General features: G+C 40.7%; 1 protein-coding gene across 1 annotated transcript in view; it reads right to left on the minus strand.

Moving 5' to 3' along the window:
• The window catches only part of LOC103774683 (receptor-type tyrosine-protein phosphatase F-like), a gene marked incomplete at its 3' end in the record, with an annotated part of 196,689 nt that overhangs the window by 77,345 nt on the left and 92,167 nt on the right, over window positions 1-27,177 (minus strand). Inside the window, exon 4 of the mRNA XM_008942105.1 lies at window positions 24,689-24,830. Within this exon, the coding sequence (XP_008940353.1) occupies window positions 24,689-24,830 (142 nt within the window). The remainder of the gene's footprint in view (window positions 1-24,688; window positions 24,831-27,177) is intronic.

Genomic DNA, 27,177 nt, shown 5'->3' on the forward strand with positions numbered 1-27,177 from the left:
AACACCCACTGACAGCCCTGGATAACGTGAAAGCCAGTCACATTCTCAGTGCAAGCATCTGTTCTTCCCTAAAGTAAGTCTGCATTTTTATATTTTCTAGACTTTCCCTTCAACCATTTGAAAAAGATACCGATGTTCCTGAAGGAGACGAAGAAATGGAAGGCCTGGATCCTTCTCTCACTGTGTTTTCTGAAAGAACACATGCTTTGCTTCTTGCCTTTCTGCAAATAACTAAGCAATATCAGGATTATGTTTCAGCATCAAAGTCAGAGGTTAGTTTCCAGAGTGGAGCAGAGAGGCTGTAGCCCTTCATTTCAGCCCACCATTCCGAGAGCAGTTTCTGTGAAAAACAGGTCTGAAATACCAGTGCAAGCGGGCTTCTCTTCTGTACGTGTACAAAGCACTGGACAAAACCACAAACCAAAGTCACAGCCCAAATACTGGTATCCCTGAGAAAAGAACAGCCAGCAGTGAATGGAGTTTATTACATCATTTCACTGCATCATAATTATGGCCCAAAGAAAAATTAAGGATCCACCACAAGAATTCCCAAAACTGCCTAAAGGAATAAACACTGGAGCATGCCTTTTTAAAAAAAAATAAAGCCCAGAATGCCATGCATCTATTATTACAAATATCTTATTTCCTTCATTAATATATGCAAAGCAATCAGATTAGAGCCACAGGAGGTAATGAAAAACCAACTAAGAGATAAGGGTCTTTTTGTGTGTTTGTGCTATGCATGTTTAGTTCCTATTTTAAAAGGGGACCTTGAGTCTACTTTTGTGGTACTTGGAATAAATGTCAACTCTAAAATTTTCAAGGCAGGGAGAACCACCATCCTGCAGAAGGAATATTCTGATCCCTTAAACAAAGTGGAACTCTGACATGATGAGCCTTGTTGTCAGGCTAAAGGTAAGGCCAGAAGAATGCTACAGAGAAATGATAGGATAAAGACAGAAAATGAAGGTCAAAGTATTTGGCAACAGTCTTGATATAACCAGTCAGCTCAAAAGATATAAGGAAAGCTAAGTTTGCAGGGGTGGAGGAGGATCTTCTTTGATGAAGGGTTTCTCATTCATTTTTTCCATCTGTGTTATCTAGTCTAATAAAAATGTTATCTCTTCCTGCAGACCTTGTGTCTGAACAGGCTTTCTGTGCAAGGGAGTGATGTCCTTAACAGCGCATGATGCCGTAACCAGGTCGTTGGGAAGAAAACCACAGGAACCAGCCCTGGGCTGCATGGAGACACTAGCAGGGAGCAGACACCTCCACCTTCGGTACCCCTTCTAGAAAGATGCTGCTAACACTGAATCTGTCTAGAGCTGTAGGAAGGGTGTAAGCATGGAGAAACATCCCATTTTAGGAAGAAGCTCCAGGGTCTCCATTTGTTCACCTTATCAAAGAGAAGACTGAAAGGTAACTGCATCAAAGTAACTAAATGCCATCACAGAAATAGAAATTCTATAAGAGTCTAGAGAATCTTAACAGATAAAATGGGAAGGCTGAAAGGCAGGACTTTTAACAGAAAGGTTAATTAACAACTGAAACAATATACCATGAACTGCCAAGGACTGCACATTGCTGGCAACTGTCAAGTTAAGGCGAGATGTTGTTCTAAAACATCTTTTCAAGTTCAAACAGGAATTAATCCAGAGAAAGCCTGTATGAAAGATCACAGCTTTCTGATTTTTATAATCTCCAAATGCAGCAGAGCAGCAGTACTGGATTTCAGGGAAGCAAAGCTAAGTCAGTTCAGAAAGGAGCAGCGGAATAACTCACTAATACCAACAGGAATATCTGCATAGAAGAAACCTACTACCTAATAAAATGAATGTAAAGTAGGTTGATTCATTTAGGAAGAAAGCTGACATGTATGAAGCAAGATGCAGCCAATGGAGCTTTCATATAGACCAAGTGAAACAGGAGGGAATAAAGAGGTTTGAGTATATAATTTTTGCTCTGAGGTGAAACAAACCCCAAGCTCACTGTTTTGACTGGTAGGTGTCACTGGCTCCTGCTTCAGGCCCTGACAGGAGAGACTGAATCCAGGTGGAGAGCTGGTACAGTAAGGGATTATTGGTTTGAAGACTGAGATACTGGGATGCACATTCTTTACTTTAAATATTCTTTATTTACTACTGTGAGAGTTTCCCAGTTGGATTTATGAATCAATGGATCTGAAAAAATCTGAAAAGTACCCAGATTTATCTACAGGAAAAGTTTAGTCTGATCTTGAAAGAAAATTCCAGGCACTGAGCTGTATTTGCCTTGAAACCTACCAAAAAAGTTGCTTACCAAGCAACCCCTGGGGAACAGTCTGGAATCCAGAGACAAAATGCAGGTATTCCCCACTCTTCTCTTGTGAGCTTTGCAGACCATGTACCAGATGTCTGGCAATGGTGTTTCCTTCTGTATCTTCTACCTGTTCTGAAGCAACTGTGGGTTTTTCACTTATCTGGAAGTTGATTTGTTGCTTTAAAAGAAGCACCTGCCCCATAAGTCTGTCTTTTTCACTGTGCTGCAAACATATGCAAGATGTTTATGATAGCAAACAGCAGGAGTGTTAAGAAGTTTCAACAGTTCTGATTAAAGCAGACTCGTCCTACAGTTCTACCCATGTCGAACTGAACTTGCTTATTTAAGTGCACAGGCTTAGTTTGCAAATACCAAGATACAGGTGTCAGTGTATGACAACCGTAAGCTGCTGAGAAGGGAGTTTTCTGCTAATCCTTTTGAGCAGATGTGTTACAGCAGATCAAAGAACACAAGCTCCTACAGGCTGGACTAGCACACATCCTGGGGACATGGCAGGGAAACGCTCATCACTTCCCTTAAAGAGGGACAACATCCTCAGGATGAGCACAGTAACGGGCATGCTCAGTCTCCATCCCACCAAGTCAGCAAATCCATGCTAATCATCTTGTTACAGGCACTATCCTAGTGACCCAGAACACAGACAGTGCCCCACAAGATGCTGCTCTTTTCAAGGGAGCAGAAGCTGCCATGGGTGTTATGAAAGATGCTCCTGTGGAATGCAATACAAAGGAGGGACAGAAATTCAGTCAGGCAGTGGACAACCCCTCCCTTGTCACTTGGTGCTGGGAAGGGAGAAACAGCGAAAGGCCCAGAGGTGCATGGATGAGACAGCACACGGCAAGGATTATAAACACTATTTCACTTTATTGCTACAGGGGAACAAACATCACTCTGGTAGGAGTCCAGCGGCTCTGCAGTCTACAACCCAGCCTGCAGCGTGCACGCTGCTTCAGCTAACGGCTGTGTTGTCAGCGCAAATAATTACCAAAGACAGACCACCAAGCAAACAAGCCTGTCAAATGAACCACTTGCTTCTCATGTTTCCCAGGAAAACATTCCAACAGTGAGATTTCCAAGCCATACCAAAGGCATCTTCAGGACAGGGACTCCTTCTGGAACCCAACCACAAGGACCGAGAGCTCAGGATAACCAATGTCCATTCCATACAAAATAACAAAGCAGCACAAAGGTGAGTCCTAATAGAAGCCTGTGCCTCAGTTGTCCTTTCCTTCCTCAATCACTGAAACACTCTGCAGCACCTCATAGATTTGAGACTTCTTTTTAATATTAGAGATGGGGATGGTGTTTACCTTCCTTTGTATTAATAAGCTAATTTGATTTTAAACAGCCTCTCTGTGGAGTCTCTAAAGTTTGACAGGATGGCAGTGGAAGACTCCCAAAGATATGACCAGTTGTCTCAAATCTTGCCTTTAAGATTCTATAATGGGCAAATTGCATATTTTAGGGTTGGGGGCTGAGTCCCAACTGCCTGCCTTTCTGAAACAGTCTTACAACCAAAGCAATGCACTCTCCTTTCATTCCACACTAAAAATGAGGCCCAGATGAATGTGTTAGCTTTAAAGAAACACAGAAAGGACAATATTTGTGTATTTCAGTTCAGCTTCTTCAGGTTCATGTGTAATTCAATACTGAAATACCCAGTCTTCCAGGGACTTCTCAATCTACTGCAAATATACCTCATGGTTTTTACTCTTCCACAGCCAATATGACCTCTGCTATTTAAGGCCCTCTATATCTTTCTTAAGCCAATAGCCTCTCTTGGTAGGCTGCCAATCTTTAACATTTTCCCAACAATGTTTAGACTCGATAATTTATTTATTTATTTATTTATTAATTACCCCTTGAGAATTACTGCAGAGAGAGGTTAAGGAATGTAAGCAAATGAGACAGAATCTGTCAAAATGACAGATGAATGACATTTGGGAAGGACTGAGAGTTGGGTGGAGACCTATGTAAGCATCCATGCTCTCGCTCACTGAATTCAGACAGCACAAGGGGCTTGGCAGAGCTGGACAGACAGGTTGCCGTGGCTGTGCTAACCAGCTGTGGAAATGCAGCATTTGCTCAGCACGGTACCAAAACTTCTGTGAGATGATAAAAATCTCCAGAAAGCTATGACACTCATCCTTGGAGAAAAGGTAAAAGTTAGTACAAGCATTGTTTTGCTCTGAGCAAGCATTTCTGCACAGATGTGTGGCTTCAGAGTGACAGTCCATGCTTCAGACTCCTTACCAGCAGATTGTACAGGGCTTTATGAAGTTAAACATGAAGCAATCCTTCTCCTCCTCAAGGTGCTTGCACCCCAAAGCACACAGATAATGCAGAGAAATGAAAAACAGAGCTTGGACAAAGGGGGAGGGGTGTGAGATAACATATAATTTTATATGATCAGCTAAGCATCAGAGTTGTGCTATCAGTACAGCACAAGGGGGAAAGGAAGAGACAGGGCATTCAACTCAGGAATAAGGGCCAACTTGATGAATGCAGGAAGCCCACTTCCATATCAGTGAAGGTGCAAGGAAGGAGGCAGTACACAGGAAGAATGTGTCTGAAAGAACAACATGGAAAAAAAAGCCAAATGACTCACAATGACATGAAAACATCTGATATTATACAGAGGATACAGAGCTTGTTGGGAGAGGGCATTTGGTCAGGCATGGAGATGAGTGAGGATGGGCCAGTGACACATTTCTATTGCATACATGAAACCAATCCTTGTGGTAGCAAACAAATCACCTGTTTTGCAGAAAGATGGCATGCACGGGGAATGAAAGTTGCTGACAGTTTCTCCAGTTATGGGACAGCATATCCTGAAGGACCTCACTTCCTGCAAGAAATGGCAGTAAAAATTGCCCACTGCTGTTAGACTTCTGTCAAATTAATGAGTCTTAAGGGTATGGAGTTCTCATGAATACAATAAACTGCTGCTGTACTGATATAAGCTCTTTCCAGTTCAAATATTGATAGAGGACTTGTGATCTACACTGGCATTACAATTTATGTCCAGTCTGGAGACATCTCTTGTTTTATAGACATAAGGCTAACAGGTTGGTTAGAGGTCAAAAATGAAGAAACAATTTTCATCATTCTTGATTATCTTTGAGAGATCCTGAAGCAGATGGGAGCTGCTTAGCCATTCAGCTGGTGTTACATATTTCACTCTGACAAGGCTCTGGCATCATAAGCAGAGGGAAACCTGAGCAAGAATATTTCCTCCCATTTAAAACTTCATTATTAAATCTTTAAGCCATCAGCAGAGTATTTCTTTGGTGAGTTATTTTGTATTTTTAAGCAAAATACAAAGTTCAATGTACCTCCTTCTTACATATGTAGACCAGGGTCTTGTGACATGTTCTGGTTTTAATTAATAAGGTTGCTGGATGCTGTGGATCACTGATTGTAAGGCAAAACTTAATTCCTCTTCAGCCACGCACTACTAGTACCCAGTCCCATATATTTAGTAGTGGAATGAAAGCTGGTTACACCTATCTCGCTCAAAATTAACTGACAGCATCAGAGCAGGTGCAATTAAGGACAAGCTCCACCGCTTAAGTCAATAATAACTGTTTACTAGGTGGCCTGGTTTGCGAGGTAGCCCACCCTGAGCTACCACCACATGTCACAACAGACGTTCAAATAATAAACGGTAGCTCTATTTTGTTTAGTGAGACACAGTTGAGGCTTTGCTAAATTTAACCATGCAATTAACCTAGGAACATTCATGATTTGAGAGTTTTCAGAGTTCACTACTTCCGAGGCGGAAAGCTCAGTAAGACCAATTAACATTTTCTCTCTAAACTGCACAAGCAGCTACTTCCTAGGTCTTTCTGTGGTTTGAGAGGCGATGAGAACAACCAGGAGTCTAGCACTGTCTTAAGTTTCCCAGATGAAGGTGACATTCTTCTACCTAATGTCAACCAGCTGGCTTGCTCTGGGCTCACATAAAAATAGACATACTCTACTGTTTTACCAGTGGTGAGAAACTGTTGCTGGCAAAACATAAAACAAAACAAGTTTCAAAGACAAGTTAATTTTGTATAAAATTGACTATAATGCCTTAGCCCAAACCTTTTCATTAGGTGCAGCACACAAAACAGTCCCTGTTTCTTTTCAACCTTACGCCAACACAAAACACACGTATCTCCTGCTGGCACAACTGCACACATTCCTTCTGCAAGCTCAGTGCAAGAGACAGGATGCCCAGCGATGGGCAATGGAAATTCCTCAGGTCACTTCAACCCAGCATAAATACACGTCTACAGTATCTGAGCAGCAATCACAGTGAATCCTGTTACAGCCAGCTGGATTTTCCTCCCTGTCACACACAAGGCTGTCTTTACAGAAAGAGCTAGCTTGTAGCATCTCTCCTTCAGTTTATGCAGATCACACTGCAGAGCACAAGAGTGCTTTGAATATTAAGCTACTGCATCTAAATTTTTTTAAAAAATAAACACATAAACTGAAGACAAAGAACAATGGAGATTTGGCAGATGCTACCTGCCTGATTTGTTCTAAACCTCTGGTGTATCTTCATATGTTTTTGCAAGTAGTACAAGAACAAGGCACCTGTCCCGAAGTAGTGGGGTCCCAGCAGTTACTCTCCAGCCAACACACATGCTACAAATTCAGAGCTTTTGCCTTTTAATTATCTGCACCCAAGAACAAAAATACAAAGGATATCACACCTTTGAGGCAGCCCAGGGAATACAACTTTCCTAAACCCTGTTCTAAAATTCTGGGAATTTGTAATGGATTTTAAAACACTCACCCCCAGATTTCACAAGGATGAATTCTTTCCTGGACCTCTTCAATTTAATCTCCTTAAGCCTGGAAGTTAAACCCTCATCTAGAGTGAAAATATTTTAGCAGTGTAATCTAGCTACGAACAGTCACAAGATTTGCCCCAAATTCTCTCATTACAGCTGCCATTCTCAATTATTCACAGGTAGTGGTACATGCAGTTTCCGTGGAAACCTGCTGCTCACGACCAAGTGATGCACAGCCATTCGCGGGCAACAGGCACTCGAGCAGAACTGGTCAGCTCCGTAAACATGCTGATATGTGACCATCTCAAACCTGCAGGTAGCAAAGGACTAGTTTACATTTCAGTGTCTAAATTTCAAATGTCTTAACTATTCCAAGAAGCAACCAAGACCCTGAATCTCCCAAAGCATAGGACACTTGATGAGGAGGCTGTAACTTTTATGATACATCACATTTTCAACATTTCACTGTCATTTTCTGTATTTACCATTGAAAGCAAATGTCAGATTACACCACCATAAAGCTGATCATACGTGATTCACTCCATTACACTTCAGGACCTTCCTTACTTTTAACTAGTGAATCTGTGCCAGCAATTTGCCTGAGAACATACTGCCTTTTTCCTCACTCTTTACTTCCAGTAGTAGCTGCTTCATTTTATTAAAAAAAGTGAATATTCACATGATAAAATTCCTTGTTCCTTTAAGCTTCTTTCAGCATTTCACATTCTGAATGTTGCAGAGCCTCAAAAGCAGGTGTCTTAAAAATATTTCAGAAACTCCTTGGAAATGTTCTTTGGGTGATACAAATGCACAACAGAATAAGAGCATATTCTTGTCAGGCAGAGCTGTGAAGACACGCAATATTAAACTGCTGAATCCTGGCCATACAGTGAGGGCTCTTACCCTGTGCTAAGACACCAGACTGCACTGTTTTTCTGTTTGAAGGACCCACGCTTCTCCCTCGTATACAACATCCTGCCCAAGTGCTGACTCTCTCCATGCACCAACAATGCTTCACCACCCACAGATAAGATATTCACACAAGCTCCTTCACATTTTTCCCCATGCAGTGCCCCAGGCTAAGGCAGAGGCTTTTCCATAGCATGTTCAGCAAGACACAGGCCTCCAAATCCTTCTTTTCCAGTCCAGTCTCTTTAGGAGTCAAGCAACGATTATGCTGTAACCAGTGGTATTTCCTGGATATCATTTTGTCTCCATGTTATCTTGTGCCATACATACAAGGTTGTCTGTATACAGCTACTGTCCTGTCTCCTACCTGGACTTTCAGACCCCTGAGGCACTGTAGCCTGGTGTGCCTGCACAGCACGTTGTTACATGCTTCTATGAGGGCCCACAATCAGAGCTCTAATGATGCTAAACACAGTCAACAACAGCCTACGAGATGGATGTGCCCTCCCTGCAGATGGAGGCTTCCTCCTCCTTCCTCCTCTGCTGCCATCCAGGAAACCAGCTCAAGTTTCACCACAAGTAAAATGGTCTAAGACTCACTTTTCTATCCAAGACTTTTACCCCTAGCATAGTCTCAGGACTGGAGTAGTAGGCTGTGTTTCTGATATGAAACAACTACAGAGTTCATCTCAAATAAAGAATAGCCACCTCAGATACAGTTACAGAAGTAGCACCACTCAACCACATCTGGGTGATAGGAGCACTGCTAAGACTGGTGGAAATACTCAGCAGTAAGAAGTTAAGCTCTAAAGGCGACAGATTAAAAAAGTTTGTTGCACCTGCTTTGTTCAGAATTTAGGGTTTTCTAAATGTAATTTCCAAACTATTCAGTTTGGAAAATCATCAGAGCTCATAGAGGGAACCCCTTTACACACTACTTAATAAAGCCAGATTGGTATAGTGCTTGCAAAATACCTTTATGAAAAGCAACAGTTCTGTTGGAAGAGGAGCAAATGAAATGCTCCACTGCACAGAGCAGCTGACACAGTAACACACAGACAAAGGTGTCCTGAAAAACAGGACTATGCTGCCCCTTCCCTCAAAACGATCAGGACATAATAGACAGAATTATTTTATACAAATATTGTGCTATATGAATAACCAAAAAGCTGCTATTAATTCCGTTGTCAAAGTAGAAGGTTGTTATCTGAGACAGCTGACCAGCGGATGGAAGATAAGCTACCTAAGGATCTGTACTTCTACTTCAAACAAACTTTGGACTTTTGCATATTTACTCTTTTAAATGGTAGTCAGTGGAAAGGCAGTAGCATTTCAATTAGAAGCCACATTTGCTTACCTTCTCTTCCTGTGTGGGACTGAAAAATAACCTGGGAGACAGGCTGGTGATAGGAACAAAAACTTCCTGTGCTTTACCTATAACTCTACTGAAACTTGTATTTAACTACAAAGCTTCATCTCTAAAGATCACAGTCTTTAATGAGTATCTGTCAAGAGTATCTTGAAGATAGAATGGCCTTCTACAAGAAATGCCAAAATAACTTAAAAAATGCTGAAAGGGTCATGCTAACAGTCGCACTACAGAGTCATTGTTAACTGCCTAACTATGAAGTCTGGGAAATTTCTGCTAGTGAATCTTGTGCCTGCATCACTCTACCTGTTCTGCCATCGTTACTGTAAATTAGCAATTAATGCCACAAGGAGAACAAGTTCAAAACTTTGTTATTTGGCAGTGAGGTCCTACTTCCATGAAGTCCAGCACTTCATGTCTCAATAAACTGAGGCATGCATAAAGTAATGAGTCACTAGGTTATAGTCAGGTTCTGCAGATTGATTTTTTCAGGCACAGAAAAATAACACTTTCCAGCTCACTGATCTGAAGGACAACCCTGCTGCCATTTTATTTTTTTTTTTTTTAAAAAAAGTATACCATAAAAGAAGAGGTAAGTGATAAGAGAAGGCATTTCAGTACTGTGCTTCAATGAATGTTAGTGACACAGTTGTTAGGAAGGTGGAAAGGATGAGCTGTCAAGTTCTGTGACTTACGTTTCAGACAATTTCATTAAACATACCAATTTCTTTTTTTATGGACACCTTTTATATATTTGCCACTGGTCTGATGAAAGGACCATATGGCAGCACAGGACTAGATAGGACACTTCTGAGGTCTCCTGACTTATAAAAGAGCAACAAAAGATCAAAAGGACCAGCTTTGTCTGGCTCAGCTCCACTCAGTTCTCAATATACACCAGCGTTGCTCGTGACTTCCATAGCTCACAAATAATATCTCACTTGTGTTGGGACTACATGTTTTAAGAAAAAAGAGGAAAGTTGGCTTCAATCAAGTCTTGATGGGTTAGTATCACTTCCTGTCCTTCCTTCATCTGCATCAAGTAGCTCAAAATCTTGAACTGGGGAGCCTCAATCCTCAATATCAGGGCAGATCCACTGATCCAGGGCTGAATTTCAGCAATGTACCATTGTAGGGAGTGGAAAATTGCCTTGGTTCTTGGCAGCTTTTGAGATTTCCCTTTGCTGGGCTTTAGTCAAGTCTGGAGATGAGAGATGTGGATGCTTTTGCTGCCAAAATCTAAGTAAGGAAGACCTGAGTGCAGCCTTCCAGAGCTGCACAAGAAGCACAAAGCTGCACTTAGCTATTGAGGCAAGCTGCAAAGCATATCCCACTGCAGGCCAGCTTCCCAAACACAAAGCGTCTTAGAAGGATTGTAAATAACAAAGGCTACTGCTACAAACTCTACAGAATTAAAGAGCCAACATCTGACATTATATCTGAATACAGTAGAGTACAAAGTAATCTCAACACAAGGAATTTGAAAGAAAAATCCAAGTCATGGAGACCAGTGCCCTCCTAGTGCACATCGCAAACCCCCTCCTGAAGTTTCGTCTTTTACCTGGTCTGTCACCGTGCACTGGCTCACCTAGACAAACAGGGGTTCTAGAGTTTTCCAGATGTGTTCTCAGTTGCCACAGAAACAAGCTAAAACATATGCTAAGCCTGCAAGATAGGAGCCAGTCCTGGAAGTTGCATCTCAAAGGGATCACAATATTCATTCAATACTGTGACAGAGAAGGTAAAGCAACTCCATGGTGCTGTTGGACCAGTAGAAACGAGGCTGGTTTCTACTGGATAAGGACACACGATTTTGCTGTTGCAAAACCACCCTAGCTTACATCTAAATAGACCATAGTATGGAAGACACAAATAAGGATGGGTGCAATAAAGAGCTATTAAATTCAGAGTCTCTTCTAAAATAATTATCTACTGCTCCTTGTAATACAAAGACTACAGGGCATTAAATTATATTAGTCATTAACAGGGTTTGGTTTTTTTTTTCCACAGACCATATATTTAAACTGAGAAACATCTTGCTGTAGGATATTATGCACACCAGAAGTTAAAGTTAAAAGAATGTTTAGATTCTTCCTTCATTAGTTTGACTAAAGCCACTGTCTCTAGCTCAGAAATGCCAGAGGTACACGGCAGTAGAGGCTAGAGCAGCCTGCACTTGGAGGAATCACCGCTACAAGCGTGCTCTGTCCTTACACAGTTCCCTGGCGTCCAGCACTGGCTCCTGGAAAAGACAGTGGGATAGATGGACCTTCAGTCTGAATCATTGCAGCTGTTTCTTAAGACAGTAAGATGCAGTGTGAATTGCAATGCATGCATTTCCAGAAGAGCACAGAAATAGCACAGAGAATTTCAAGAGCAGCTACAAAAGCAAGCCAGGTGCTAGAAAATAGGCCATACAACAGGGGCTTACCGAACTCAAACTATTCAGCCTGTTGAAGAGAACTGACAGAAGCTTATGTGCAAAAAGAGATCTCAGAGAGACAGGGCAGAAAAGGGGGTTTACAGTCTCAGAAAGAGCAAAATGGCTTGGATTAAACTTGAGATTATACAGTTTCAACCCTGGAATTAAATTTTAATTATTGTAATAAACTGACCAGTTAGTGCTGGACTCCCAGTTGCTTTGCATTTGTTTTAATGATCTAGTATATAATTTATTAAAGACATCTTTAATCTAGCTTTCAGAAATATCTGTATAGCTGAAGCAAAGGTGCAAGTGAGAGATGCTAGACATGGACCCTCTTAACCACAGGGCCTATGATCAAGTTGGAAATGGATACAGAATCAGGTACATTGGCTGGTATGTGCTTGAGCAGATGCAGTCTGCTCTCCCTGGATGCTCTCTGTAAGGCCTGAAGCAAGAAGAGTCTTATAGGTTTGTCTGCACTAGGAAGTAGTATTAGAGACAGAACATAATCACAAGGGAACGCATTAACTACACAACATGGGCATAACTTTGCTGTGATTTAATAGTGGCCATAGCTTGCCTCATCAATGCAAAGTCATGTTCCATCAGACAGACAAATTTTCAGATTTCTGCTTCAACCGAATACAAGGCTCTAATAAGGACCAGTCTGAACAGCAATTTGAATTAGGGGAATAGGCTAGAGGTAGGTTTAACAAATAAGTTGGTTTAGAGCGTTGCCACACATTGTTGAATTGCTGGTGCCAATCAGCCCGTAAGCCAATATGCTGAAAGTTTTTGAGGTCTTCTGGGACCTGCTAGAATGAGAAGCTTTACACAAACTGAGTTGTTAGCATTAAGCTACGGACCAAGTCAATGACACCTCAGACAAACTTCAAAATTAAAATTCAGAATCCTGAGCAAGTCAGGAAACCAGTAAATCCTGCTTTTGAGCCTGACATGTTCCTCATGACTTGGTGCAGGAAACAACCCCATATGCTGTGTGCAAACACCAGAAGAAAGCACATGACATTGAAAAAGGCGGCAGGCTGGAGAAGAGACAGACATCACCACTTGCATTCTGCCAGGCCAAAATGGCTGGGAAAAATCAAACCCAGCTATCTGAAATATGGATAAAAGTAACAAAAAGAGTACAAGGAGAACCAAAAGACTTTCCCTCTGCCAACCACAACAAATGGCTCGGTAACACAAAATGTCAGTTGGCACTCCAAGCACAGTGGATGGCCAGACAGAAAGTGCATTTTTAAGTCATTAACACATTGGGAACACACAGATGTGCAGTACAGCTACATCTGTGCATTGTAATTTCTACAGTAGTCACAACTTAATGAATCATCAGTTGTGACAAGATCAATGAACCGAACTGAACAACAAACTAAAGCTAGTAAATTCATGCCCGGGGCAAGAGCTAAAGGTTTATTTTAATTTTTTTTTTTTTTTAGCACTTCTACCATTTTTAGTGTCTAATTAGTAAAAACATGAATCCTTCAGGATCTTTTTCTCTGCCCCCCATTTTGAAAGTCCTGCTGCAAAAAATAAAGACTTTATTAATGTTTGCTCAATTCAAGTCTAGATACTGCTCATCTGATCAGCAATTTCTTCCTCAAGACTATAAGCACATGGCAGGCAGAAGCTATAATGCTAGAATGTGTGCTAGATGCCAATCCGGTGGACTCTGATTAAGCCTACCACCTCTAGGCAAAGCAACTGCTATTTTTTCCATGAGGCCACATTATTCCTGCAGGCAAAGCTAGGGTTCTCTGCAATGTCACTTTTTGAAGGGACAAATTCATGTCCAAATCAAGCAACCAAATCATTTACTTGTAAAGAACATACACTGAGTTTCCCCCCAGCCTCAACCCATTCAACGACTTCAGTGCTGTGTTTGCTGACGACACATCTACACGTATAATTTAGCCAGTGATATTCTTACAGAAAAAAAAAAAAAGCAAACTGCCCTAATTAACCCCCTGGCAGGAGGCAGAAGACAACATCCCATCTTCTTACAGAGAATGGTCCATGCAAGCAAGGGCACTCCCTGCTGACCTCTCACTCTTCCAGGTGAACTATTTTGATCTCTACCATATGTAGGCTTTTAGTGAATTGGTACTTGCCAGGGGTTCAACCAGGCTCTTGTCTTCCTTCCAGACAGGCTCCAAGGAACATCAAGCTCTCTGCTTTGCCTGGCTTGTTTGTCACATGTTAGGCATGGAGCTCCATCTGGAAGGCACTGCCTTGAATTGGAGCAGTGCTGGCACCTCTACTCTTCCCTGCTGGGAGTCAAAGTGAAGGAGATGCAGGCTCGCTTTAAAAGGCTCATTCTGTTCCTCCTCCTGACCTCCTTTGTCTGCCCTTCTTTATACCGGATATCCTGTCATCTTGGACTATGGATTCCCCAATTCATTACCTACCCCTGCAACAGCTTTTGTTAACTGCATGCAGTTTATACATTCTTCATTAGTATGTTTATGATTTCTGTTCTCTCTCCAAGGACTTTCTCCTTACTGAGACCAACTGTGGCATTGTCTAAATCAAAGAGATATAGAAAAATAAATTCCATTATTGTCTTGCTTATAAACAAGGCATCATTTTGGGGCTGTAGTGCCACAAAGCAGATATTGGGTTTTTAGGGTTTCCAACAGGTTAATGTTTCCAATGCCTTTCCAGTGGTCTCAAAGCAGCTGAAAGGTCACAATGCCAGTTCTGGTGCATGTAGTGCTTTGTGCAGTTAGTTTTATTTAAAGCATTCTGCCTCCTGTGCTGACAGGCACTCTTATTGCAGGGAAATTCCCTTCAGTCCCAGCTCGGAACAGCAGTACAACAGTGAACATTTGTGCACTACAGTGGGATAAAGTTATTGCTCTGATTGCTATTTAGACTTCTCCACTCATCTCATACAGTGAGAACTTGGAAAGGTTTCATCCAGGTTGGACCCTTGTGATAAAAGGATTGAAGAAGCAGAGCACAGGATTAGCAGGACAGATGAATATATTGCTGTATTTTCCCATGGCATCATCCAGCCTGCCTCATCAGGGCATGAGATGATCTTGAAAAGACAGACCTTATTATATCTCACACCTGCTGGTTTTCCTTAGGATAAAGGATTTGAAAGAGATGTTCTGGAGCTCTGCGCAGAAAGAATCTGAGCCGGTCAGGGAGACAGAAAAAGTCACTATATTACCCATCTGAAACACCCATAAGAATAAAGAGCTGTTAGAAAACTCTGTAGGGAAGGTGTTCTATTACTACTACAAGATTAATACTTTTATAAAGATTCTCTGGGCTTCTAAGACAGCAAGTGAAATGCATGTATTTTAGATCCTCTTTATACCAAACATACTTTAGTCAATAACAGGTAAAGCAACAAATTAACAATGAACAGTGACAATAATTACTTCCTTGCATACAAAATTAGGGCAAATTATTCCTTTTGCTTATTATCTGGGCACCACATTTTAATAGTATCACAAACATAGAGCCTTCCTGACACCAGACACCAACAAGAGATCCATAAGGACAATTAGATGTGAGACTTGTGAACAAGCATGACGCACAGAAACCAGCTTTCAGAACGATCAGTGTTACAGGTCTTTAAAGCAAACCCAGCTTTGTTTTGTATAGTCAACAACCCAGACCAAGTCCAAAAGTTGGCCCATCAGTAGCAATTTTGTGATTTTCCTTTTTCTGCAGGAGAGAAAGTCGAATAACTTGTGAAATGTTCTCCTCTACAGGTATGGTGACACATGAAGTGTACTATTCCCTACATGGACATCCCCTCTTCTGACAGCTGCTGTTGCTACACATTAGCATGCATTGATATTCCAGTTTCACATTTTTTCTGGCTTTCATTTTAAAATAGTGATTTCCCCAAGAGTAATTTTTTTTTTTTTTTTTTAAAGTGAGCAGAAGAAGATAAGGCACAGAACATAAGCCCAAGATGACTGTATAGAAACTTTCTTGCATGCAGAGATATACACTCTCATAGCTGTAAGCACTGCATTCCCTATGGTCATGATTATCACATTCTGTTCTCTCCATGCTCCATTTTCCATTTAAAAACTTACTCTCCAGTTCTATTAAGTGGATATATTCTCCCACTTCTGCAGAAGAAGTTATAGAAGATTACTGTGGTGCTACATCTTCTTAAGTGCCCGCGTAAGTCATGGCATACAAGCAAATGACAACAGGTCGCTATGCTTTGAGCAAAGAGTCTCTTGGTTATGAGGAGATAGAGAAGACAATTTTGCAGAAGTAGTTAAGGACTCAGAAAGGCTTTTCAGGACACCTTGCTCTTACCCTTCACTTTTTTCTTGGAACCAAAGCAGAGAATCCATATGGCATTATCAAGTAGTGTTTCCCATTAATTTCCAATAGTTCTAACAATGAGCTACTAACTTTTTAGGAAGGCTATTCCACAACCTAACAGACTTCAAAGACTCTACAAATACATACCAGCAACTAACTTTATTAGACAGCAGGAGATATCAGCAGGACTGACATACAAGCTACAGAGTGCACATCTGTCAATAACAGGTTGCTACAGACGCTCTCAGAATGAGGTATCTTGAGAGATCCAGCAATAAGAAAAGTCTTTTGAAATGTCTGGTGATAAAGATCTATTATTTTAGCTTCTGATGGTCACCAGTAGATGTTAAATCTGACAAGAAATGTGATTTTTGATTCTGACAAGGTTTATAGTTAGATGAACTAACTGCCTTTTCCAGATGAACTAAATGTATTTCCATTAAAGTACCTTTAACAAAAAGAAACATTAGGTTATAATTGTGGGGTTTAATTTTTGGGATTTTCTCCCTTTTAGATTCATGTATATACAATTCATTAATAAAAGTATCTTCTTCTGCTTGACAGTCCTCCAAACTCAACTTATTATCTAAGTGTCACCAGGTCCTGCCTTATCTAGTTATTATCAGATAAACACTTTGTGAGCAAAATCAGGGCTCACTGACACCTAATCAACTCCACTCTCTTGCTTGCTATTTTTTCTTTTTAGTAGTGCAACAATAGTCTCTATCAACAAGTTCCTCAAATATCAGTTTTGAAATTACTAGATGCATTAAAAACCTCTGCACAAAAGTCGGGTATTTAATTGACAGCGTCGTAGAGATGCTGTAAATAAAGAGGATAGTCAAAAGAAACCAAGCAAGAAGAGCCAAATCACCTGAAGTGACAGGGATAATAGGAACAAACATAAGAAATACTAAGAATTTTTGCTGTAAGCCTGGCACATACTGCTTGGAAACAAGAGGAGACAAGATAAATGTGGGTGCATTAGAGAAACACAGAAGCTACACTAGTCAGTGACCAACTGAATGAAAAATGCAACCATTTTTGAAAAGGCACTTGCAAGGGCCCTTGTGTGCACATCTTTAGTTGATTGTGTCAAAAAAAATAACAAAAGTATCTAAAATCAAACAGGAAGAGGTGCAGAATAAGGCCACTAAGACTAGCAGAATCGAAAAGAAGATTGGCCAATAGTCCATGAAACAATTTGTGATTTTACTGCAAGAAGACACTTGGTCACTTTCTAGTACAGGTTAGGACATCGGCTAGCACACATCTCAACCTAAACACCTTCATTTTCCCAGCAAACGTATTTACTTCAGGATTTACAATCTGTTACCTAACACCTATGTTATTCCTGCTTTTTCTTCCTCCGGAGTACCTAGTCCGAAAAGGTTTTAGGACACAGATCTCCTCCTTGGTAGCCTTCACTCAGCTGCTCCACTCACTTGGCCTTTTTAGAAAAACATTCTTTTTAGCCTCGGCCTGAGCCAAGGTTTCCACCCTGGTTTACTGCCTACTGACACTATCCAAGCCCCAGCCCTGCCTAAGCTTTCAGACATCGTGACCACAGCAGTCAGGGCACAGAGGAATGCCAGTCCTTCTGCAGTGACATGAAAGGCAGCGCTGGTGGTTCCTGCCTCCCAGCTGGGACCAATGATCTGTTCCAATGGAGAGTCAAAACAGATTAGTCTAAACCACAGGCAATTTAATCTGTCTAATCTAACCTGTCTGGTTTTAGACTGGAACAGAGATGCAGAAGCAGTCATCTGGCCATTCCTGGCCTCAGCTGGGTGATGGCAACCCACAGGGAGATCTCTCCAACCAGACAGGAACCTGCCTGCATGAGCACATCTCTGCCAGAGTTACACTGATCCATTTGTACCTCATGTACCTGTTGGAATAGGCTGAGTGTTTTGCAGTAAAGCAGCAGCAGAAGGAGAACAGCCTGACACACTTTCCATGTCATTCTCCCAGGAAGCTGTACAATAGCACAGAGTGAGAAGTAACCTGCCTCTACACCCTGGCTCCAGGAAAAGAGAGAAGATAATGTCCAGAGCTCAGTTATCAATCTTCCCAACAGACAGGAGTTACCAGCAGGCTGCCACAAGGCTCTGAATGAGCATCCACATTTCTGAATATCTTCATGAGGGATTTGAAAAATAAAGCAAGTAGAAAGGAGACGACTATTATTTGCGAGAAAAATTCTTAGTTGAACATCACTTCCAGTGCCCAAGTCAGCGCTTATAAACTGCTGAATAAACTTGGCATAAATCGATTGAGACAAGGAGCTCTGAGAAGTCTTTTTACAGGATATAACTGCACACTTACTACCACAGCTGCACACTTACAACTTCAAGCTACATAGTACTCGGCAATATGAACCCCGTATTAGAACTTATGTAGAATTCTGTAGAATATACCTCTTTCTTGTTCGACACTTAAAGCTCACTTGTTTTTATCAGGGAAGTCCTTCCTGAATTGCAGGTGCTGCTTTTGGGTGTTGCAATATCATTGACGCCACGAACCTGCTGATAAGACCACGACAACATCCCATCCTGTTACAGATGTAGTCTCATATGACCTCATTTGAGAGGCAATATGCAGAAGCAGCCACTTGCTGTAAAAGAAAAATGTTCTCAAGATTAAGAGGTCAGTACCTTTTCAGACACAAGGTTTTATGGGAGTGCACAGCTCCAAAGGGTGCAGCTCAGCATTAACTATGCGATATTTCATATAAAACTTTTCAAAGGTTGTATTTCTTGCTTCATAAACTTGTGGAATGAACCTGGATGTTAACCTCTGTGCATGGCAGTCTTCTGATGAAAGTTACTATCACAGATACATTATATGGTCATGTCCCATTAGTTAATCATTTAAACAGGGATAAGAAATGGAAATTATGGCATTTGGGTCTGATATGTTCTAAAGACTTGCTGACTCTCCTGTTTGGAGGAGAGACCAGAAACACTTGAGACTTTTCTTTACATGAAAAAAATATCTTTTGGGTCTCCAATTCACAGGCAGAAAGTCTTTCTTGTTAAATATTATAAAAAATAAACTATAAAGGTTTAACATTCTTCTTTATACTTTGAAAGTAAATAAATAAAGAGAACCAAGATTTTCATATCTGGATTTAGATAATAGGTGGTCTACAAATACCAAAAATTAAATAGCTGAAACAATTCTTCAGATACTGTGGCAGCCTAGATCATGACAGCATGAGACATAATGGTGATACAAGTAAAACAGTCTCTGTAAGTTTTATTGGTCTAATAGAAACACATAACCAATTCCGCTCAACCTTCTGTATGCATTGGGACCAAAAGACCACCTCTTTCCTCTGGAACTTTTAGGATTCTTCTAGCCACTGTTCAGTACCTGAGGAATTACTGGAGTTCTTTGACAGGGCTCCTAAATTGACTTACCAGACCCATACTGGGTGACCTGCTGTCAAACAGCACAATACACTCTCCTCTTGTGAGCCCTGTTTATACCTTAATAGTATAAGTCTACATGAGCTCAGTTTTAAGATTGTTCTAGGTGACAACCTAAACTTGTCAATGAGGCCACAATGAGTAATTGGCTTAATGTTTCCCTTTTTAACAAGCATGGGACATGCCACAATCCAATGCAAAGCAAACAGAGTCAGGCTTCTTCATTTCTCTGTGCATCGTTGTACTTCAGGACGTTTCCCTCAGCAGGGAAGCATGTGGAGACTCACTGTGCTGCAGCTCTAGGAAATGCAATAATTACAGAGGTCCATTAACTGCCTGTCTCATAAAGTACTACTTGGATTGCTTGTGCAGAGAGCAGGAGTGGGACCTCTGTCATCACAGCAGTCTTTTTTCCCCCGGGAGAGACCAAAGCAAGTCACAACAGTTACACGAAAGAGTAAAGACCTGTCCCTCTCCTGACCAGAGACATGCAGAGAATGCTACCAATCCCAGCAGCAGCAGGGTACTGGGAGCCTTAATTCATTTACACGTTCATTACATCCAAACAGATTCAATTTCCCTTCTGTAATTGTTTCAATTTCATAACACATTGCTAGAAATTCTTCTTGGCAAAAAGATGCAAAAGCAATGAAGACGAACGTGAGCCAAAGTACAATGATCCAACTGATCCTTTTGTAACTAACTAAACATAAACAAAGATTAAACATAGCTAACTTCTGTTTACTATTCCAATGACAAAACCACTTTTAGAAGACTGTTTACAAAAGGGGCATATTGTTTCAGGCCTTCTGAGATCTAGCTCTCCACAGAAATCATTTGTAACAGTCAAATGTTTGTCATTTACTGCATTTCAAACAGGGTAACCCCAGGAACTGGAATGCAGCTGGCAGATGGTGAAAGAAATTAAGCTCATGACATGGTTCAGTAAACAGCAAATTATGGTAAGGTAGAGGTGCTTCCCACCCTGGGACAACTGCTGTACTCCGGTACTTTCTAGGGCTCCACTGAAACACACCAAACCTCACCAACTTCTGTCAGCACAAAGCCAGCCAGTAAAACTTAACTTGACAGGTTACCTTGAGACTGAAACCCAGTGTGTGTGTGACCCTTTCCCGGCTCTTCTGTCTGTCCTCTTTACCAGGAGCTGCTCTCCTGCAGAGCCTGGCAGTGCTCTCCAGGCAGATAACTACATGCCACATGATTAGGAGTCTGGGATAGGGGAACAGGGGATTTGCATAGATCTCTGCTGGAAATGGAAATTGGAGATGATATTTTCATTTTCATTTAACCTACTTAAAAACAAAGGGAAATGAAACTCAAAATATATTCAGTGTCATTTGGATATGATTGTATGCTCTAGGTTACAGGGGAGTGAAAAAAAAGACAGACTGTTTGCAGGGCATCAAGGGCAGTTACAGCTAAGAAGTTTCCCAGTTCTGGAAATAAAAATATGTAACAATGTCCAAGTTGGAAAGTTCTGGGAGAAGGAACTGACAATATATTTTATATTTGAGCCCCCTTCCTTCCCCAAAGAAACAATATACTCTTCTCTATCCCTTGAAGACACTTCCCCCCCACCCCCACCCCCACTTTTCCCTATCTTTTTGTTGGGTGGAGACTGCTGGAAACCACAGACTGCAGGTATGCTTTGTGGTGCAGGCAACTAGAGACAACCATTGTTATCATCACCTTTCCTCATGCAGCTGCAACACTGAATGTACGAGCAGTCTTGTGGAAGGACACCACTCCTGCAGTCAGCCTCCTGCCACATTCTTCCACGCTGGCATCCTTCCTACTCACATTTCATATAATCCCCCTATTTAAAAAGCCCTGTAATTCTCATCATTATCACTGAATAATATATTTATTAATTTGTTAGTGCCACTAACTGTCCCTGAGGCTTTTCTTGGGAATGTGTGTCAGCTTATTGATTCTAGCCCTCCTCCCCTTGCACTGCTTTCCTCCTCTGCCACACAGGCAGGAACGTACTTCTGTGCTGCTTCAGGTCATAATTGGAAAAAAGATAGAAATGTTCAATATGACTCATACATAATTCAGCTTATCAGCTACCCAAGAGAAATGAGAAGAGAAGGTATACGCACATCTATTTCTCCTACTATCAACAGGAGAAATAATTTCCAGTTACACTAAGTATGCGTAGTTTAGTCACAACAGGATTTGCAGTTAGAAGGGAAAAATGAGGGACATGGGAGCAGAGAATGAAACGGCAGTGGGGAATCAAACTGCTAAAAGAGATTCGCTCGTGTGAGAATTCCCAGTTCCTCCAGGAGACTGGACTCATGCTTCTCACTTAATATTCTGAATGGAGTAAGTTGGCAATTAGAAAGGATTATCTGCCTCTGATCTGTAAAACATTGCAGAAATGTAAATAAAATAAAGCTCCAGATTAGTTAGCTACAAAGACATCTAATAACAGCCTGCTAAACCCTGACTGTGACTTCTGGATTTCATGTTAAGGCCTATGTTCTAAAGGGCAAATTGTGAAGAAGCATTAAAACTTATTGTTATAAAGGATTTTTAATGTAAAAATCAATATCTGCTGTATATTTAGCAGCATGTAACCATGAGGATGTCTGTGATAGAGCTTTGTCATGCACCAGGGACCACTGCATTAGTCAAATTCTTGAAGGGAAGTACAGAATACCTGCATCACTCAAACTGCCACCTGAGAGCAATTACAGAAATTATTTTAACCCCAGAAGCTGAAAGAAAATCCAGTTCTACTTGACAGTCTTGAGGGTATCAGGGTTCCACATGAAATGTGTCATTTTCAGATACGTTTGGAAAATTGATGTTAGGAAAGTGATGGCATAATAGAGGTGGGGCACTTATCACTATTTTTGGAGGCCATTGAGACTACAATACAACCAAACATAGCTGGAGACCAAGTTGCAATATCCACTTTGTGAACACATAAGCAAACAAAGGAACATTAATAACAAAAAAAATATTTCACCCTCCCAAAATGCAGAACCAGCATAATCTAAGGCAGACAACACAATAAGATAGCAGGACTGAAAAAAATGCATAGACCTGTCCATAGGAAGTCTCAGAAAACAGCAACATAAAATGTTTTTTCTTAAATACAGATACATCAGAACAGAACTGATCCTCTTCGTCTGTTGAGTGAACATAAAAGGTGTATGTAGCTCTTCATCCTCTGTAATCAATCTCATGGCTCTATATGCTTGAGCACATACAAACTGTTACACAGCAATGTTTCTTAATTTTGCCCATTACAAGAGTGCCCAGCAAGGGGTCAATACTCTTCACTTTGAGAGCAAAACGCAGCCCCTAAAGCCTGCAGATCTTTTTTGACCTTAGGGGATCATGTTAAAACTAGCACTATTCCAAATAAAAGGAATTTTCCAAACAGAAAAGCAGGCTCCGCACCTGACCGGTAGTGACTTTTGCTTCTGCAGCTCAAACTGCATGCATGCATGTCTTTTCCTGTCTCTGGTGTTTCCGAACATTCCCAGTTTATGTGGTGGTCTGCAAGTTTTACCTTATCAGGAAATCAGCAGGAGCACCACAGGGCTGAGAAATACTGTTGTGCTGCTTTATGCAATGTGTCTCTCTGTGGGCCTTTGAACATTTAACACAGAGCAAATAAATTATTAGCATGTGTGTGCATGTGCATACATATCTAAGATACATAAAGACAACTGCAACCAAAGGAAACAGGAATGTGCTTGGAACAGTTGGGTATTCAAGTATCTACTATCACAAAAATCCAGTTGCAAGAACCATTTAAATGCAGATCTGCACGTAAACTGCTGAAAGAGCTCCACTGAGCTTTATGCACTCACATACACGGCTGCAAAGGTAAGAACTAACAAAAAAGATCTGCTTTTTCTCCCCAATAATTCTCAAGTCTATAGCACCTGTTATCCTATTATTAAGAATACCACTACTGAAGAGCAAGCTGATCCTTTAAGATGCCCCACCTCCAGGAACAAGATACACAATCACATCAAGTACTGAATCATTTCTCTGATTCCCATCACCACAGTGTCTGAGCACATTACAGTTGTTTAATGTATTCTTTGTCACAGAGCAGAGAGGAAAATATGATTACCTCTGCGCTATGAATGGGGATGGGAGAACAAGGGACAATAGGTGACTTGTCATGTATGGCTGGCACACTCACCACTGGGATAACCAGTCTCTGCTGGTTCCAAATCATACAGCAATAAATGCTTTCCAGTCTAGTTTTTTCTTTACTCAAAGGTTTCTACATCGATCCATATACACCAAGCAATCTGCCTAATCCTTTCCCTGCTTGTCGCAATAAATGCAAGTAAAAAAATGCCATTCAGCCAAATGCCCCAGGTTTGTAACATCTCAGTATTTAAAAAATCCTATATCTAAATACTACAAGACATTCATGTCCTGAAAAAAAAACACATTTCCTTAAAAGCAGACAATAATTCTGACAAACTCATATTAAAAATAAAATCATCAACTGATCACAAGCCTTAGATATCTAATATGCTGCTCTTCCACAAAACATTCCATTTAGAAGAAACAACATAGCAAGCAAATTAAAACCTGCCTATAAGGATCCAAATCTATTCCTTATCAGGAGAAAATGACTAACAAATTGTGAGGAGAGTGAAGAGTAAACCCAGTTAAATTCCACATCAAACTCAAAATCCGAAGAATAACCTGAAAATCTATTCAAGAACTGTGCCAATTTAATCCAGAAGGTGCAGCAACATGGATTACGTTTCTGCCTGTCAGATACAATTCTACAATCAAACCACAGATGAGAAAAGTATACCAGTATCTCTTTAGCTAGCCCTCCAAGTCAGATACAACACACCTCAGACAACACAACTATACAACTAAAACACTCTTTAAAGAAAATTCATCATCTGCAATCTTTTCATGATTATCTGAAAAATACTAGCTTCTATCACAAAGAAGAGATTCTAGCAAACGACACAAGATGAACACAGCATTTCCAAACCAAGCCAGAGTATCACCATGTCATTTAAAACCACCATGCCAACACATAGCTATCTAAGCCAAAGCCATGTCTTCTGCCACCTAAGCCATGAAAAAACTTCCTACTTACCTTCTAACACTGTTAATTTGGCACTCGTGTTTATCTCCCCAACACTATTGGTTGCTGTGCATTCATAGATAGCTTCATCTCGATGAACACGCAGGGGCTGTATCCGCAGAACTGATCCCGATCCATCATCAAACTCAATAACCTTTAACAACAGAAAGAGAGCACATCTTTAATGGTATCTTCTGCAACAAACACTCAAATTCAAAACAATCCAGGAGTTAAAAAAACCAAAACCAAACCCCGTAAGCTGTAAAATACCATGCATTAGTCAAGTGTTCCAAGTACAGAAATGTAAAAAATTTCAGAGTCAAGAACATATTTGTCCTCTGAGGAGGCCAGAACAAATGAAGATCCAATGACATACTTTATGAATCAATTAAGGTTGACAAATTATCAATCTGGCAATAAAGATGTGGATCTGATGATTTAAAACATCTGAGCCATATTTGCACTAATGGTTTTACTAATCACACTGATAGCAATTTAGTGCCAACTTTCACCTTGATGGAAGAGCAGAATGATATACTCCTGTGGGACTGTCAGGAAAATAGTAACGCAACTAGAATAAAACCTTGAGCACCCACAGCACGTGTTAACTCCAGCAGAAAGCGAGGGGTTTTAATGTCCTTCAGCATCAGGTACTTTGCAACTCTAGCATAATCAACAATGATGTAATTACAATTCCTTCCCCGGCATAATAAATTAAGTCCTTAATAAATCATTGCCTTTCCATCTATCCTGAGAAGCTGTAACATGCATTCCTCTAACTTACATGGAAGAAAGATCTATTTGTTAGTTTGCAGCTGGATCACTCCTTAACGGCAATGCTGTGAAGGCACAGCCTCAGGCCACTGTTAATGCCAAACTCATCCTTCTCCTATTACTGAGCACAGCAAAAGTTGGAAATATTAACTGAACTGCAGATGGTGACAGCATGAGGAAAAGGCACAAGCACCCCTCCTGTCACTCGAGGACTGGAGAGGGAGATGAAGAGAACAAACCATACTTTGTTCCAGACACATGTACCTCAGCCTAGGACCTGCAGTGCCTCCATGCAGAACTTTTACCCTCTTTTCACAAGCCCTGTTTAGGAGTGCTTCTCACAGTATAAAGACCAGATGAGTGAAAACAGGAAGGAGATAAATAACGTGCACAATAAGAGTCTGCATTGACAGAAGAGATTGGAAGAAATCAAAAGGTAACCAAGACCACCGAAAATCTGTTATACCTCATGCTGAAAGAAATAAGCCATTAGAAACAGCTTGCAAAAAAACCTATTTTGGGTTCAATAGCAGCAGACAGGACAGAGAAATATGAACATCACCATAGTACACTTTAAGGATTTTTTTTTTAAAAAAATTAAATATGAAACTGTTAAAAAATGCTAAACTTTCTATAACCTTTATGCAGGACAAGGCTACTGCCAGATCTTAAGACAAGACAAAGTCAAATGCAGAGATTAATTCACATCAGTCATAAGGACTAAAAAGCTAAGAGATGAAAGAGCAGAAAAGCTCTTTTGCCCTTACAATCCTTTGAACAAACACTGTGTGAGAAGGAGGGAGCGGCAGCTACTAAGGACCTCACAGACATGGAGTCCAGAAATGCTGTTCCTTTGCTAATGATGGGTACTTCTTTTGTGTAGTAACTCAGCATGTGTACATCAGACTTGTTTATTAGTTGTTTGGGGTTTTTTTCCATTTAAACTCAATTCCAATTTTCCTCCAAATAAAGACTAGTTCAGTAATGAGGTAAAATTAATAGTTATCTAGGGGAAAAAAAAGATAGTATTCACTGTCTCCTAAAAGAATAAAAAGAATAATGTATCAAAACTGATATGAATAAAGGTATAAAATTGCTCATATAAATGCATATAATATGGCATAGCCCTCTGGTTAGCCACAGTAAGTACCAAATTCACTATAAAGGTTATATCTACTTACAAATTAGAATGTTTAAATGATTACTATACAACAAAACTTAACCTTTATTTGGGAAAAATAACAATGTAAAACAAGATGAAAATTGATTTCTTTAATCAAGGTTTTCTGCTCACATACAAAATCATTATTAAATTGGTGACTTGAATCAATCCATTCTGGTCCACAAAGTCATCTCGTGCTCCAATCAGAAAAGCAAAACCACCAAAGACAGGGGATTCGAGGAAAGACCGCAGAATCGTGGGAGGGTCACATTTCCATGGGCAGTTTCAGGAAAAAAAGCCCAACTCCAAAAAAGGGAAGTGGAGAAAAAGGTGGAGAAAGTCAGTGAAAATGTATTTGCCATTTAAAATATGAATCAAACTGGACCTTTTTTCAAAACGCCTTTCTGATACCTGCTCTTCCATCTTCTTTTCTCTCAGACTTTGGTTCACAAGGAAGGCAACTCATCCTTCAGGATGACTTTGCCATTCCCCTTCCAAGCACATTTGTTGGAGGGACAGCAGTAGCCACCACTTAGAAAGCCTTCCAATAGGGTTTTGGCATCCT

Source organism: Merops nubicus, unplaced genomic scaffold, assembly GCF_000691845.1.
Source record: "Merops nubicus isolate BGI_N331 unplaced genomic scaffold, ASM69184v1 scaffold1276, whole genome shotgun sequence".
Classification (NCBI taxonomy): domain Eukaryota; kingdom Metazoa; phylum Chordata; class Aves; order Coraciiformes; family Meropidae; genus Merops; species Merops nubicus.